Genomic DNA, 17,821 nt, shown 5'->3' with positions numbered 1-17,821 from the left:
AATATTTTACATAAGCAATTACTTCTGGTTGCTCAAACACCAGAATGGCACCAAAATGAGTTTGAAGCAACTAATTAGCTGTGAACTGCAAAATAGTTCTGAGTTACAGCATCCCCCCCAACACAAGCATCAAACACAGCCAGCAAATCAACATCTTTATCTGATAAACTACAGCTTTCAAAAAATTAGGTAGGTGCCAATCACTAACAAAAAAGCATTACTTATCATTTGAGATATTGAAATAAGCTGTATGCAGAGTATTTAAAATGCTGAACTTCAGTTTTAGCCTCTCTGAAAGATAAATGCCAAACCTCCTAGGAAACCCCTGTTAGTATACCACAGCAGTAAGAGGAATCATACTGTGGACATGTTTATATAAGAATGTATTTATGTTACCTTAAGCATGCATTATGTTTGCAAAGACAGAAAAATAAGTCTTATTGAAGCATTAACGAGTGGCATTCCTGAGAGTTCAGGAACTGCAAAGCATTACCTAATTGCAATAATACACATGCAAACTATCCAATTCTCAGTGTTTCAAAGTCTATTTTTGTTGAGGTATAGGTCCTAATGCACTTTCCTCCAAACACATAAGCCAACTTTTGATAAACTATACAGTAAAGCATAACCAGAACAAATGTTACAAGATGGATCATTTCCCTTTTATTTATTTTTTTATTTCCCCAGGCATCTGCTGACTTACCTTTAATGTACCCATAAGATTTTCAATGTTATTTTTGTCAGCAGTTACTGCCTCTTCTTCACACAGCTTAGTTTCATAAAGTTTTACTAATGATTCCGCTCCTTGGGTGTTCTTCAACACCAAATTTACAGTTTTTAATCTGAAAAACAGTAATCTCCTGTTAACTGAACAAGCAATAAAAATACTCAACACACTTGTTGTGTATTTCAGTCTTTTCATGTCATAGATACCCCTTTGTACAGTGTTAAAATATCTTTAACTCCCTCTTCCTCGATCATTATTATTCATACTAATATTTTTAATTTATTTTGAAGAGAAAACTGTAAACTACAGTGTGTATGACGGGAGATGGCCTATTACATACTTATCTATGTAAATGGAAGACATAGAATAAACTTGGTTCATATTCTGAATAACAATGTTTAGTTCAGAGCGCAGAGTAGGAACTGAAGGCGAACCAGCAGCTTGACTGAAAAACTCTTCGCATTTATCTGTGATGCCTCCCAAGTCATCTTTCAGTCTATCCAACTCCTTCTTCAGTTTCTGTAAAAATGAAGTGATTGACAGTGTTTTTATGCTATATCAATTTGATGTATACTCTAGGTAAAAGAGCCTTTCCCAAAGGCTTACCTCTTGCTCTGAAATCCTAAACACACTTTCATGTAGGTCATCCCTTTCCATTGGGGTTCGGATCTGTCGAATTAACCGCTCCTCACAACTCTCCAGCCGAAGTCTGATATTTCTGACTTCTGAGATGTATAGGTTGTAAATAGATTCTTCCTGCTCCTCTGTTGAAAGAAACAAACATTTTAGCAAACAAAGCCATTGTGTCACTTTCACCATGTCTTCTGACAAAAAACTTTTATAAAGTCACCATTCAACGGGTTTTTTCATGAATGGCTGAAATCCCATCAATTTCCATAATTTTTACTACAAAACAAATTTTAGGAACCTTTAAATTTTAGTTATATTTAGATCAACTCCTCACATTTTGAAAATTAGCATATATCATTGATCGTCCATCCCAGACACAGGCATCATACCTTATGCAGACACTGCTAAATTCAGTAGCTGAACATTTCAGCCAGATGATGTCAGGCATGATACTCTAGGAAATCTCAAGGCATTTTTTTTTTTTTAATTCTCCTTCAGAGGCAGAAGGCAACACATCTTTCCTTAAGTATAGTGAACTATGCTAATGCAGTAATCAGCTTTGCACTACTGTATTCCTGTAAGTGATTAGCTACTTGACAGTGTATCAGAACAGTTATTTTAAGCTTTTTCTGCTTGTTGAATTTAAAAACAGAGGTAAGAGAACTGTAACTACAGGTACTCCGTGGAGCTACAGAAGTATCTAGGACATTTCTCTTGCATTAACAGTGTTAAAAAATTTAATACTGTTATGAAATCAACAAAGTACTGAAGCTGAATTCAAACATTCAGAAACAGCAAGGAAACACTGACTAAACATTAATCTGCAGTGTACAGAAATTTTTTTGGAGGGGCTAATTTTTTTCTACCACTTTGTGATAGATATAAATTTTTTACATAGATTAATACGTGCAAAGTTAAAAAAGCTTTGATTTTTCATATAATTTAATTGTGCAAAATGTTAAAATGATGGTTTATGATATCCATTATTTCCATTACATCCATTATCCATAAAATGATATCCATTCAGAGGAAATATAACATTAACCATATCAATATGATAAAATAGTAATTCGCTAGAGCTTGAATTTATACAGAGAATATGTATTGAGAATTACAATCTCTCTTGTGAGGGCAGCTTTCTACTTTTCTTAGCAAAGTTTTACCTCTTTCTGCAGATTTCAGAAGCTCTTGATAGTATTGCTTGCAAATATTAACTTCCCTTTCCAGCTGTGCTGTATCAGAGCTTGTAAAGATTTTGGACTCCTGGCTATCTTCCACAAAATCGTCAAAGCGGGATTGCAAATTGCTTAGAACCTGCTGATGTTCACCCGGCAGCATGGTTTTTATCTGCAACAGATCATAAACCCAAGGTGTGGTCAGCAATGATGCATCACTCATGCAGTTACCTCTAAAAAACAGTACTGACCAATTAGTAAGATGGCAAAGTCAAAGAACTGACTTGCTCTTCCTGGGCTGGGGTTCACTTGAAAGGTATCAGAGTAACACCAGATAGATTATATTCAAAATAAAACCCTTCTCCAACTTTAACACCAGTAATGGGCTGTGTTAAGCCAACCCCACATCAGACACCATTTCTCCGTTTCCATCTATGCCTTGTAGCAACAAACAGGCATGCAGCAAGAGTCACAGGAGGAAGAACGTCTCAGTATTATCTCAGATTCCTTCTTTCCAGTAACAACAGTGGGAAATTAGGACTTAATATGTCATTTTGGGTATTACAAAAAATTCTGCAACAGTTTGAAGCCAAAGACACTCTGATGCTGTATAATAAACTCCTATACTATATATCATTATGCTGTACATCCAACACCGGATAATTCAGTGATCTCATACATTGTTTTAGCTAGACAGAATAGTATTTTGATCTGTATCTCTATTTAATTTCTGACAAATTTATCCTAATTACCTACTTAACTTTTCAAATTACAGACATGCATGAGAAGAGGAATCAGCATTCATCTGCCTTCAGCTTGAAAAACTAAATGTAACTTTCACAGTTGTCCAACTGTTAGTAAGAAGTTGCAGCATAAGGAAATAATGAGGAGTTTCACCAACATTAACCTTAGCCTAGAGAAGCTAATCTCCTCATACAACTTGCAAGACAAATCCAAACCAAAATTCAGATTTAGTCACTGTTCAACTGCTTTCAAGAGATCCTGTCACTCTGCTGACAATAAGAGACTAGAGAAATTAGCCCAAAAAGAGTACTGGTAGTTTTCATGGTACAATCTCTCTGCTCTTTCCCCATGTACATCCGTGTAAGTTGCTCAGATAAAGGCAGAATATTGCACAGTTGTGCACTGCCAGCTATTTCCAGAAAATGAGGACAGCTGCAAAATGATTAATTATGCACTACCTCCGGGAAGCGTAGCCTATGCCTCTTAGCCTTACTTCCTAGGAAGTGGCTAGGAGGCCCTTGTTAGACATAGTACATACCGAGGCAACATTGCCAGCTCGAACGGCTTCAATTTCATTTGTAAGGTAATGCCAGGAAACCACGCTCTTCATGTTTACATGTGACTCGTGCCAAAGGGCCAGTACATTCTGAAATTGCTGTTCAATCCTGAAACACAAAAAGAATCCAATTTAAAATAAGAGAACCTGTTTTACATGGGAGCAACATATGAAAAAAAAAACAAAAAAACAACATTTTAACCTGAGTTCCACATTAATGAATTTAAAAAAAAAAAATTCTGCTTCTTTGTCTCTAACCCAAAGGAAATGTTGTTTCTCTGTGTTAGAAAACAAAAATATTTATATCAAAAACATATTTTAAAGCTGTTTTTGTTTTGTCCCTACCTGTTGGCTGTATCTATTGCTTCTTTGTTTGGTGGAGGAACTGTAAAGCATACAGATGGAACCATGGCCTCATTACCACTTGGGCTAATGACTTTCCACTTAGCACGATGGGAGTTGTTTGCTAAAACACACTCATCATCCTTGTAAATAGTTATCTAGTATTAACAGAAAAGCAGAATAATTTAATGAGCTAAGCATTACAAAATAGTTTTACAAAGCTCTTTTGTAAATGGCGTCACCAAATAAGCAACAGAACAACAAAAACAATGTTCAACACAAGGATTTGCTCTTGTTTACTAGGGTGGAAGACATTTAGAGCCCAGCATTCTCCAGGAACATGGTAATTAATGAAACTTTAGCTGAATTCTCACGTCTGTAATTGATTTGAAGAAATTCAAGTTTCTAACCTCAATTTGTCTATAGTCACAGATGGCTTTAATTGGGATGGATGTTTTCAGTATACAGTCAGGGTTCCTTGGCTTCAGCTGAATTATTGCCTTTGCTCTCCCTACAAGGCCTGCTACTGTGCTCTTATACTGCAAGAGTTGTTCCTTTTCTTCCTAAAACAGTAAAGAAAAGAACAAAGAACACATCACGAGAAGTGGCCAGAATACAGTTCTGCTTCTTTGATCCTGTTAAGCTTTTCTTTTTCTGACTTCTTTTGCTGCGTTTCTTAAAAGTAACACATTTTACAAGAACGATTTATCTTTCTGAAGTCACTGGTTTCCCACAACATCTGCTATTGTAAAGGTAAAGAAATAAATAATACTGTATTTTAAGGGTATGAAAAACAGTCATTGCAGGTGGACAAATAAAAATAATTATAAATTCTAAAATATCTAAAAATATTTATTTATAAATTCTAAAATATCCATCTTATTTTCTTGTTTGCCTTTAAAAAACCAATTTTATAACATGGCTTTTATATCCAACTATCATCTACACTTATCTCGTGTAATTGTAGCTCACAGTAACAGGAATTCTTACCATAGACTCCTGGACAAGGTCTTCCAGCCTATGAAGGCTGCTTGTTCTATCACAACTGTATTTTCGGTATATGGCGTCTTTCAAATTCTTTAAATATTCCATGGCCTCTTTGGCATCACTGAAAAACTAGGAGGAGACGAATATCTGTGTTACTATTAAACACCCTATAAAACATATCAATAACTACAACACGAATTTTTTTTTAAAGCACTATCTCCTTAAAGATCACCTTTCCTAGCAGTTTGAAGTGACCACTCTAGCACACAACAATATTCATGATCTCATGTTTGAACGTATGCTTAAGGGAGGCACATGTTGTAATGTCTTGGAACAGCAGTTCGTTTGGGTACTATCTAAATGCAAAACTGATTCAGCAGTTATTGAACCTTAGTTAATTATGGTTTCCATTAACAAAAAAAAATCTGAATTCATTCTTGCTTCATAATTATGAAGAATTATTCTTGGATTCATAATTACTTTCACATATAAAGAACAGATAGAGCTTATAAACTGTAGGAAACTAGCTGCAGATTTAGCAAGCACACTGGAGTGAACATTTTGGGAAGAAGAGGAAGTGAGCAACCACACTTGGCAACTCTGCTTCAATCTGGGGTGCTGGTTAAGCATGACTGGGAAGGGAAATGTCCTGTGATAACTGGCAACACATTCCTCATTCCCCAAATCCAGAGATCCCCTTTTCTTACTGTAACCAGTAGGAGCCCAAACCACTCAACTATTTCTTCTTCAGCATCCATTCCCTAACTTTGGGCTCTCATTCTTCTCAGTGAAAAGACATTTAATCCCCAAAGTCTTCTTATTCAACCATAAAACCCAGGAGACACTAAGGACTGCTATTTATAATTTAAATACAAAATAAGAGTAGAAAATGTTTCTTCTACAAAACAAAAATCCTTCAATCTTCAATCCTCATGCATATTTGATGGGTAAGTAAAAGGGTGATAATCAGAAAGATGTTTTGTTGGACGTATCTGCTGGCAGGGTGCTCTCTGCTCTGTTCTTTATTAATGGTGTACATCCCGTTTCTGTTTGTGTTCTCCTGGAACAACAACCTGGAATATGTTCTGCCTTGGCCATCATTAACCTCTACATCCAGCCACAAGAGCTTTATTGACTGCAGTTCTGTATGACATGAAGAGAACACAGCTTCTTTCTCAGATTCTCTGCTTGTAGTTACGGCCTTGTTTTAAAACATCAGACCAGATTTTCATCTCTTCTGAACTGATACAGCTACAGGGAAGTCAATGCAGATGTGGCAACACTGTGGGAGTACAGCTCATCATCTAATAATTGTACATGATACATTCCAATTCTACTGTGAGAGAGCAACTAGCATTTTCAGTCATAATGGAACTTTTTGACTGTGGTCACAGCTTAAAACATTTCACACTTATATTGACTTATTTCCTTACCTCAAAATATGCAGCATTTTCTTTCAAATGTTGTTCAACACAGTGACAGAGCTGAAGAATCCAGCTCCATTGTGTCTGCATTGCAGCTCTATAGGCCTTTAATGGAGACAGATTTTTCAAAAGGAAATGAAAATGAAAACATAGATACATTTACAGAATTTAAACAACAGAAAAGTAATGTTGCAAACACAAGCATCTAAACTTGAACGCCCTACCCATGAAAAGCAAGCTGCAACAAAGAAAATTCCTAATAAATGTGAGAAAAACCCTGCCATTACAGCATGGTCAAATATCAGAAAACCTTCCCTGAGGGACTGGGGAATCACCATCCTCGCGTGCATTCAGGATTCAGCCCTGATACTGCTTTCAGCAGGGACTGGATTAGATTTCCTGAGGTTCCCCTAGCCTAAACCAGTTTATGATTCCATTGCTGTATTTACTTGTTTGAATAGCTGGACACCTGCCTCCATACAAATCAGATATTAAAGCAATACTGAGTACACAATAAAAATAATAATTCACGACATGCTGCAATATGTAATTTTGTGTACGTGTTGTAAAGATTTTCAAGAATGCAGCCCTATTTGAACGATGCCTCCTATGCTGACTGCAGTGCTGTCACTAGAGATGCACTCTTCTAATATTCACCAGCAGAGGGGACTCTTGACTTGATAAAAGCAGCCAAAAGTCTCAGTTTGGGAATTCTGTGTGATTCTCAGGGAATTCAAAGATTTTCCGTTGGCTTCAATGAATCTCAAGCTGATCCATTAACGCATAAATTTTTCTGCACAGAAGGCATCAATTTAAGAATTGTTTTTTTCATTTCCCAATATAGCATTATTGCAGACATCATAACCTACATACGCATCTTCACTGTGATGGCCTAGTTTCATAGCATGCATCTTTAATATATTACGTATATTTTTATATTTCTATGTATATACTGATTATCCATTAGTAGCAGCATGTACTTTTAAGGAATGTAATTCTACAGATCAAATAAAAAATCATGTATTATAATAAAAGTATATGTAGTGAGAAGGAAGAAAGGAAGGATTTTTCTTCATCTGTTTACAGTTTATATTGACATAAACTCACTGAGGTGAAGAACCACAAAAATCCATCCTCTCTGCCTTTTTCATTCGTATATAATAAAACTGGTTTTTATTCTTTCCATTTTTACTACCTACTGTCTGTATTTATTCTTTTATTGAAAATCTATAGGGAAAAGTATTCAACATTTCCCTGTGGAAACTTGTTATGTCCCTACAACAGCTACAATAATTTTTCTGTAAACAGTTTACCCATCATCTAGAGCTTAGTTCAAAGCCGCAGTAATTCACATCACCTGATCTGATTTTTAAAATACAAACACATTTCATAACTTACTGACAAAAAGGCTATGAAACCAACCCTAAACCATTGTCAGGAAGCAATATATACAGTAAGTGACTGGAAATGCACTACTGAAACTCCTTTCAATCCAACAGGAGAGAAACCACGTAAGGACTGTTCTGTGACCTCAGCATACCAGTGCAAGCTGCATCAATAACTACAGAAGCTGCATGCATGCCCACAGGAGAAATGTCTGTACAGATCAACTTCTGAAATGTTAATTTTAGACTTCAGTGGGATTTTATCTAAGCAGTCCGATACATAACCATAATTTTACAGAAGTGTTAATACTTTTTGGAAACTGGAAGATGGAGTTACAACAGAGATACTGAAGAGGAAATAAAGGCCCCATTATTCAGACTTTTGTTGCTTAATTTCCTATGAGGAAGCACTTTCCTTCTTTTCCTCCATAATCTATGGTCTATTAAATCACAAAATTGTTTTCTTGTTTGTGTGCTGTTTTACTGACTTACCTCAATGGTTAGCCTAGCTGGGTGATTTTCAAGAAGCAATTGCTCTGCTATTTCTTGTACTGATTTAATTACTTCTTCTTTCTGATCAAGTTCTCTCATTAATTCCTTTTTCCAGACAAAAATAAAAAATAAAAACAGAAACATTTTAGAAACCTGTTGAATTATTAAAGAGGACTAATTTTTTCCCTCCGGATTATACTAGCAATACATACTGCGTGGTATTCCTTTTTTCTCGTTATATTGGGGTTTCTTTCACTCCAGTCATAGGCAACCTCTTCCTCTTCTTTTTCGTTCAGCCATATCAGCTCTCTAGTAGCACGAGACACAAAATTGTGAAGAGTATCTAGATGTCTTTCCTGATTTCTTGATGTGTTCTTTATTAAAAAGGAAAAAAAAATAAGATTAGGAAAAAGCAGAATTTAAAACTCATCCCTTTTCATAGATGATGTATACGGAAAAACTGAACCTCAAAAACATACTGAGAAACTTACCAAGAGTTTTGAATACTGACTCTCCAGTTTGTGCAATTTTTCTGCATAACTGAGTTTAAGAGGGGCAGTCATTTGGATCTGTATTTGGTATATGAGGTCAAAAGACAAGAAAACAGACATGATAAGTTACTCTCAACCACTAGATCTCCTGATTTCATGATACGTCATTTAGAGATCAGAAGTAGAAATAAGTAAGACTGTGAAACCCAAACACAATTCTGTAACTCCACAGCACTTTATGGGTCATTTGGCAAGAAAGTAACTGAAGAGATAAAGAATATGGTGCTGTACCTCACTCATTTTAGCTTCTTTAAGGCTGGATTCAAATTCTTCAATAGCTTTGTGGACATTTTTGTGATTTTCTAAATGGCTTTCAACACTTGGTAAATCTGATCCCCATTCTGCCCGATCAAGTTGCACCTTACCAAGAAGAAGGAAAAGTTAGCCATGATCTACAAGCAGTAAATGTAACAATTAGAAGCAGACTATTTCTGTGCAGATTGCTACCTGCATTTCTTCCACCCAGTTCAATAGGTCCTGGACAAATTTCATGTTCACCTCTTCTTCTGTTAAATTCTGATCCACAAAAGCTGATTTCATAAGAGGCTTTCTGATTTGCATCAGTTTGAGTGTTTGAAGAGTCCCACTGTCTACTCCTGTAACATAGCTTTGGATTAACCGTGGTGGGATGCCAGGTGTGTAAGCAGGAGTGATGGCTGGTGTCAGCCTGGAAGTAAGACCTGATGAGAGGCCAGATGTCAAGCTGGAAGAAGTCAAAGAAGGTGTTAAACCTTGGGTCATTGCAGCATTTAATTCAGGGGTTAGGTTTGTTGTAAATCCTGAGTTTAAGCTTTCAGTTATTCCTGATATCATCAGCTTTGTCTGCTCTGTTGTCAGTGCATGTCCCTTGCTGTACACGGAAGAACATTCGGTACGTATGGCCATCAGTTCATCACGAAGTTTTGCAACCCTATTAAAATAAAAGAATAGAATTAAATAAAAGAAAATGATTTAATTGAATGCTTATTATAGCTTCATCATGCTGAACTGAACAGCAATATGAATTCACATGATCTCCTACACTTCAGTTCTACTTAAATATTTATAAATAAGCATTTGCATCAGAAAGTATAGGCTATGTCAGCTTTGACTTCTATGAATAGAGATAGCAGATGCAGAAGTCAGGCAATGACACACAAAATCAGCATGGTATGGGCATTAGGGCGTACCATACACAATACCAGGGAACAATCACCAGAGCAGAAATTATACAAGATACTACATGTTGTGGTAGATAAAATTACTTGCAGTTTGCTGCTAAGTAGCTGCTATGTACTTGATCTTACCCAGTCCAGAATGAATCCTGACAAACTTTAGAGCTACTTCTTCGTAAAATTGAATTATGCTGTTTAAACACATCTTTCTCCTAAGACTGTACACACTGACACACATAAGCTAATGCTACTCCTCTTACTACCTGCTAAGATACCTACAGCTATCATGAGAAATCTCACCTCCATTTTTAAAACCGAAGGTAGTGAATCTAAAACCATTTTATCTGCAATAAAACCAGCTAACATCTTTATACTCAGATATCAAGAAACTTTAACATTTAAGTCATCTTTTTGTGAATTACTTCGTTTTCACAGATGATCACAAACACTTCCTCATCTTCATTAAAGTTTGTGGGCAATGTAACCACCTGGAACCTTTATTTGGGTACTAAGTGACAGACTGAAGCTTATCCATAGACATGAAGATTTAAAAATGATGTCCATAATGGATATCCTTATTTGGGAGATTAATTTATTGATATAAATATATTGTAAAGTACCTCTGCACGAGCTGGTCTGCCTGATAGTATTTTCCATCAATAAGAATTTGGGCATCAATCACTTGCTGGCGGAGAAGGTTCTCAGATTCAAGAAGATACCCAGCTATCTCTGCTTCATGTTGGAACTGAAGCCCTGACTCTAATCGCTTGGTGTCCTGAATGAACAGAAGAAAGCCATTAAGCCCTGCAGCTAAATCAAAGAGAAATAAACTGTAAGAAACCAATTTTTTAAACTTTTTTTCTATACTTAAAACAACTGTAAAGAACTTTATCTAACAATCCAACAAAAAATTCAACAGAACCCATTCAAGGTAATTTTTGATATTTTCTTGTAGAAATAATAAACTAATGATAACAGTACAGCAAAAATAAAAGTATCAGTTATTAAGTATGCACTTAAAAATGCTACAGATTATTTTTTTTTGAAGCAAGTTCATGAAGACAGACAAGTAAAATCAGTGACTGACTTACAGACTGCAGAGCATTCCGGGCAAGTATCAGTTTGTCCTCACAGCTCCGGCTGTCCCGCTGAATTCTGTTTGCAATCTGTTGCAGCATTTCCAACCTAGGTGATGCCAGGAATTTTGGAAAAAGAAGTATTAATGCTATTTATATCTACTGTACATATATAACTTCAAACAAACGAAGAATAGCAAAAACCAGCAACCACAGAGCACAGATACAAATGCCAAGTTACCTGTTTCCTTCTAAGGTGGCATTACCAAAGCTTATACAAGATTTAATCAATGTAGGACCACAATTAACAGAAAGAAAATTCTCGTTAGAGTCAACGCTGGTTCGAGCACTAGTACTGTTGCTAAACAGCGAATCGCTGCTATGATAGCTGTAACTAGTGCTGTTCATTTTTACATCCAGACCACGGTCCTTCTGGCTGTTTACATTTGCTGAAAAATGGAAAAAATAAAACTCCTGCAAAATGTACAGCTTCTAGGGATGAAATTTCACTACTGGTTTTGAAACACCTAGCACTCCTTCTTTAAATAGGCTCCAGTAATGCATATTCAAAACCCAGTAATTAATATTCTGCCAGCTCTTCAAAGTATTTTACCCGGGGCTATGTACACTGCCTCACTTTTGGCTTCCCTAACCTTGCATTAAAGCTTTGCAAGTACAGACTAGGCAGTAACACTAGGGCGTCTCTAGGAAACAGACGCACCAAATATTTTATTTAAGTGTCACAAAATGTCTATAAGCCAAATAAGAATTTAAAGAAGTCTTTAAAGTGTTTCTCAGACTCTTGAATGAAAAGTTTCAAGAAGGACCGAAGTTAGAACTCCACGCTCCACTGCATGGTGTAGAAACTTCAGGCTGGGCTGATTCCTTTTCTTTCAAATGGAACTGCACAGTAAAACTGCAGGAATATCACAGTTAATCAGCTCTTACCAAGTTAATTTTAGACACCTGTACACCATCCAACCCACCATCATTACTCCACTGTCCAAGTATGCATGTTTACTAACTGCCCTGTTCCACTAATCTGTCCTCCTGCAAATTTCCCTTTAACGTCTTCCATACACAGAGCTAATTGCTTCTTGCTGTCTTGACCACAAAACAAATAAGAAAACTCTGATCACTGCCCTTAAGTTAATATTTTAACCTGGACTTGAGGGTTTGGGTAATTTCTTCAGTAATTCACCTCCTGCTTTTAGCACCTCCTAAAAACCTCTCCCACAACATCAGATGACTGTGTTCAAGTAGAGGAGCATGGCAAAGGCACAGACACACCCCTGTGGCAATTTCAAACCCTGCTAGTTTTGCAAACTGGAACTCAGTCTGGCACTCTCCTCACTGACATCGTATTAACTTCGATCCCACCCACCAGTCTGGCCACATGCTGTTTGTCTGTGTTGATACTTTCAGATGTATTCACCAGACATAGAGGTAAAGTTTTAGTTGCACACCAAATCTCTGTATTAGCTAAGGTCACATTTTTGCCATGACTATCACCTTACAATCTGTCACTTTTAAGTGTGTCCACCAATCCTGAAATATGGGAAGAAGTTTATGCACATTTATATTTATCTGTCTTCCATCCATCTGACTAGAAAAGAAATAAGCTAATGTCATTTATATACACTCCCAACTAAGATAATCCAGCTTTCTGCAATTATGAATAGAATTCCTTCTGGTGAAGGCAGGCGCTAACTTTGCCGTTGGCAGGTTAGAACAGATTAGCCTACAAGATCTGGCAGGCTGTATTTCCACCACTGCTTTCCAGTGTTCTGCTCTACATGGTGGGGACAACTTTGAATTCCTCTGTAGGAATTTATTTCACAGCAGTTACCACAGGGATACTGTAAAGCAGTACCTCCCATTGAATCTGCCATTTCAGTCATGCTCATGCTTTTGTAAGGAAGACACATATTTTGTGAGCATGATCCATATCTAATCAACTCCAACTGTCTTTGAGATCTTCTCTTAAAATATGTCTTTCTGAGGACTTAGTACACAGCGGTCTGGATTCTTCACACCTAACATCAGGTGCCCAAACCCTATTGTCACTAGAAAGTCAGTGCCAGATTTCTCTAGAAAGTGATTTAGATCTTAGGTGCCTCCTTTGGATGCTTGAATTTAAGCAGAATGAACACAGAGCCAGGTAGGAGCCCAAAGAATCATTTAATTTAGGGTTAAATAACATGATTTTTTGAATTAATGGATGGTAGCTTCTGTTTCTGCCACAGAACTCAAAAGAGGTACCATTAAAAAGCAGAAATGCTCTAAGGCTGCATTAAGATTTAAACATGCTTGGTATGTTATTAATGATGTACAAAACAGCGTCACACATTCCTCTGCCATGGAAGACTACTATGCACTTTGCATGTCTGAACACTTTGTGTGTTTTTGAGTACAATCAACTTTTAGATAATTCCAGAATAGGACTTGTGCAAGTGAATTACACATTTTGTGTAAAGAATGAGGGTGTTGCTTATATGGAATAGAGTCCAAGCGAGACAATGAAGTGGTATCAACCTGGCCCTGACCAATTGTACAAAGAGGACATTATATTTGTGTTTAAGTGCTTTGATGATCCGAGACACATATACTATTCAATATGACCCTCTGAGATCATCCAAGTCTATCTGGACCTGCTTCTACAAAACACATAGAGAAGTTCAGGCTTGAACAAATCAGAATTATTCAACAGGAATAGAAATAGAAAAATAACGTGGATATTACAATGGAATAAAACATTCATGGTTTTCAATACTGGGTAAAATAACAGAAGATATATTAACCAATCCTGTCAGATGTTCACTAGCATACCTCTCTACTTCAGGCCGAAGGGTCTTCTCTCTTTCCAGCATGGCAATAATAAGTTTTCCCCATTCTTTTTCTATATCATTTGGATGATAGCCTTGAGGAAGTTTTATGCGTCCAAATTCTATCCAGACCTTAAAAATTCATACATATTTGTTATTTTAAGCCTCCAAAAGGGAACTTATATGTATTTCAATGCATGTTAAACCTTACCTCCAGCAGTTTATATAGACGTTTTATTTTTGATTTATCTATCTCCTTTGGTGGAATTTCTGTTTCTTTAAACTGTAAATATTGATTATAAAGTGCCTACAGAAACAAAAAAAATCATCATTTTTTACTTACAGTGAATATAACCTTACTTCCAAACCCTCTTCTAAGATTCTTTATAAACTTACGTTCTAATACTGTTCTACTTAAGTTCTATGAAAATGATCTGTGACAAGCTAAAGATTTGCTTTTGATCGTTCATATCTTAGCAATGCTTTTTTTTTGTCCTAGACAAGTTTAGGGAGTAGATTTTCAAGTGAGCTTCAGACAAGTGAGCTTCAACATGATACCATTTTTCTTCTCTTATTCAAAAAAAAAAATAAATCTAGCTTACAAAGCTATCCAAGGAGATCTTAAGAAGGGTTATAAAATCTATCTATAGACCCAACCTATCCCATCTCTAACATTTTTAACACTGCATGTCAGAAATCCTGCAAAGGTCACCTAAAACTACTTAATAAAAAACTATATTGCTATGATGATACTGTTCTTCAGCTGCTTTGACTGTATAAATCAACAAGCCCTTCATTTGTTCAAGCATGCTTTGAGTAAGTATGATAAAGTGCCATTCCAATAAGGAGTTTAAGATGTCATATCTTACCTTTAACTCCACAGGATTGTTGGGAAACGTTCTGTCAGACATTATTGTAACATGGTGTCTGATCCACTGCATGAGGTAGTTCACCATATTCTGATACTCAACCCATTTGACTTCAACATCCTACCAAAGCACAACACAGATTACAGATCAAAAGAAAATCATCCAAGAACTCGGCTTTGTTTAACCTTTGAAGAGGACTTCAAACACATAGAAAAGAGATTTCTAAACTCCGTAATTCTGAAAAATGTATTTGCTCATTACAACTCACCTAAAGTTTCCAAATATCTCATTTGTACTATTCCATGTTAGTCCAAATATTTCCACTGAAAACATTTTTTTGTTTTTCGTTTTCAGATTTATAAGAATCAAAGAGGCACAACTTAGCTGTAGGACTGGAAAAGTAAGAACTTGGACTATGTAAGATCCAGCTATCATTCTAGAGCTGAACCAAGAATCATTTATGATGCTGGCACACTGCACAAGCATTTTTCTCCTACTTACATTTGCACCAATGCCTTCACCACCTTCTGGTACTTTGGGAAATGCATCATAAAGTGATGACACATAAGTTATTACTGATTTCTCATCAGGTGAGGAAACATCAACATCTAGAAGAGCAAGACAGAACAGTGCTTTACAACATAGTTGTAAAGATGCCCACAGATGTGCAACAACCAGAAGTTTGGACTTGATTTTACTGCTACGGTTTTAGCAACGAAGTCCTTTGCAGTGATCTTACCTTCAGGATCCAGAAGTCTGGCAACACCGAGTTTTTCTGCTACAAAAAAAGCATGTTCTAAATTTGCAAGGTTGCTTTGAACAGCAACGGTATTCATGTCTATCAGGTCCGGCCTGCCAAATAAAAACAGTAATACTTGATTACAACTCTTTTCCAGTTTTAAATCAGCGCAGTGTTAGTAATTCAATACGTAACCATGGAAAGATACAGTAACACAGTTTTAATCAAAAAAAAAGATTTCATTAAAAATACGTGAATGAGCTGAGGTCAGAGCTAAGTGATAAACACAAGCAGCAGACAACCACAATACTGTCAGTTCTTCCTTCCATCTACCAGCTGACCTTTCTAACCACCCTTTTTATGCATCCCTATGTTCTTATTTATTCATATGCATTGTACTATCTTGCCTTGAGTCCTTTCCACTGCTCTTGAGGAGGTTAAGCTCACTTTTCTCTTAGGACCCCTCTATACGAGGAAGTTCATTTCTACTGCCTTTACAAGATTACAGCACTCTGCACCAAACCCTTCAGCGCACATTTTTGGTGATAATCCATACGGAAATCAGCTCAGTCACAGTAACATCACTTTAACCTGGAGGCAAGTATTCTCACGGGGCTTTGATGAAGTCCTGCTTTCAGATAAATGTTGCTGCCAGTTCTCCTGTGGACAACCCTCAGCCCTACACACTAGCACCTTCCGCCTTCCTTCTGAACTCTACTGCCAGCCACAACACTTTTGTTTTAATGGGATACTTGTACTAAGCAAAACCCACCTATACACAGTTTTAAGGTCTGTAACTATTATCCTGTACCAACACCAGTACTTTAATATTTTAAAGTGATGCAAAATTCAAACTAAATTAATTAAATATTAATACTATCCTTCAGGTTTGCTATGTGATGCCAGGTTTTTAGATCTTGCAGTTCTCAGTGCAGACGGTGTTACTGTCTGCCTTCCGCACTAGCTGCAGTCCTGTTAGCCATAACAAGTAAAATGAAGAAGGGATTTCTAAAGGATATTGAGCACAAAACTCATCCCACTTAAGCCAACCCGTCACAAGGCCCTGAAAACTTTGCTACTGAAATTCTAAGCTATTGAAAACCAGACCCACATTGGGGGAAAATAAAATCAACAACAAAACCCTAAAACAAAATAAAACAAAACAAATATATATATATATATATATATATATATAAATATATAAACTTTAGTAATAAATAACTACTTTCTTAGTTTTACCTATCAGAACCTTTAAATAATTGCAAAACAAGAGAGAGAAATAATCCTGTTAAAATAATTACATTTTTCAAGACTAACAGTCACATTTCATTTGTCAATACCCCAGATTGCCTTGATCCCCAAATGGCATTAGCTTTAGAAAAATCGATACAAGCTTGTCTTTAAACTAACTATAAGGGTACTGTAAATAGAAATTCCTTTCCAGACATTTAGATTCACTGCTGTCCTCACTTGTGTTCTGTAGAAGACAGGTTTGTAAGACAGATACTAAAACTGCACCTACTCTTTTTTGAAAGAAAGTTTAATTAATAATAAAACTTAAGGGGTGTAAAAAGAAACATAATCCTCGTAAACCTGCGGGAGTTTCTGCTTCCAATATGCTTAGTGGGAGCGTGATCAAGCTCATTATTCTCTGAATTTCATTGCAGTGAAAACAATGCCATGAAAACATTATTGTCTGTTAAACTTAGCAGTACCGAGAAGACAGGAGAAATTAAAGACAACAGTAGAAAAGGAAACGGAGCAGCCCAGTCTCCTATTTCAGCAACATTAACAGAGGTGTTATGAATAATAAAAGTTGCTTTCACACCATAATTTTTATGAGATAAGCAGGTTTCTGTAGGCATACACCGTTGCCTTCATTATTTTTTTCACCTGCTTTCTTTACATTGGTTTCACGCTTGGTAGCAATGGCCCAGCATCATTTGTGCTGCCTGTTCAACTGCCAACTCTCAGAACAAGAAGGGACAAGTTCCTGAAAAAGCCCTGTCTGTTCCCAGAAAACAAACTGCAAACTGCAAGCGCTCTGACATCAGAATCTCCTTTAGAATAAAGCTTTAAATTAGATGAATAAGAGGTAAGGCTCTTCTCACAGTGACACAGGTTAAAAAGAAATCAAGGAAAAAC

The 17,821-nt window shown here is 36.5% G+C and overlaps 1 protein-coding gene across 39 annotated transcripts in view; it reads right to left on the bottom strand.

The window, feature by feature from the left end:
• The window catches only part of DST (dystonin), a 300,235-nt gene that overhangs the window by 131,556 nt on the left and 150,858 nt on the right, over positions 1-17,821 (bottom strand). For all 39 annotated transcript variants that reach the window (XM_084516227.1, XM_084516265.1, XM_084516238.1 and 36 more), the window contains 21 exons: positions 15,677-15,789; positions 15,439-15,545; positions 14,938-15,057; positions 14,280-14,375; positions 14,073-14,200; positions 11,259-11,352; positions 10,788-10,942; positions 9,461-9,923; positions 9,245-9,373; positions 8,954-9,031; positions 8,675-8,836; positions 8,463-8,567; positions 6,595-6,690; positions 5,165-5,290; positions 4,585-4,737; positions 4,178-4,332; positions 3,815-3,941; positions 2,521-2,704; positions 1,334-1,491; positions 1,068-1,246; positions 704-842 (listed from right to left, as the gene is read on the bottom strand). In XM_084516227.1, coding sequence (XP_084372353.1) covers positions 704-842; positions 1,068-1,246; positions 1,334-1,491; positions 2,521-2,704; positions 3,815-3,941; positions 4,178-4,332; positions 4,585-4,737; positions 5,165-5,290; positions 6,595-6,690; positions 8,463-8,567; positions 8,675-8,836; positions 8,954-9,031; positions 9,245-9,373; positions 9,461-9,923; positions 10,788-10,942; positions 11,259-11,352; positions 14,073-14,200; positions 14,280-14,375; positions 14,938-15,057; positions 15,439-15,545; positions 15,677-15,789 — 3,067 coding nt within the window. The remainder of the gene's footprint in view (positions 1-703; positions 843-1,067; positions 1,247-1,333; positions 1,492-2,520; positions 2,705-3,814; positions 3,942-4,177; positions 4,333-4,584; positions 4,738-5,164; positions 5,291-6,594; positions 6,691-8,462; positions 8,568-8,674; positions 8,837-8,953; positions 9,032-9,244; positions 9,374-9,460; positions 9,924-10,787; positions 10,943-11,258; positions 11,353-14,072; positions 14,201-14,279; positions 14,376-14,937; positions 15,058-15,438; positions 15,546-15,676; positions 15,790-17,821) is intronic.

The sequence above is a fragment of the Aythya ferina genome, assembly GCF_964211825.1.
Source record: "Aythya ferina genome assembly, chromosome: 3".
NCBI classification, from domain to species: Eukaryota; Metazoa; Chordata; class Aves; order Anseriformes; family Anatidae; genus Aythya; species Aythya ferina.
The sequence above is the reverse complement of the archived record's forward strand: the minus strand, read 5'-3'. Positions and strand labels throughout refer to the sequence as shown.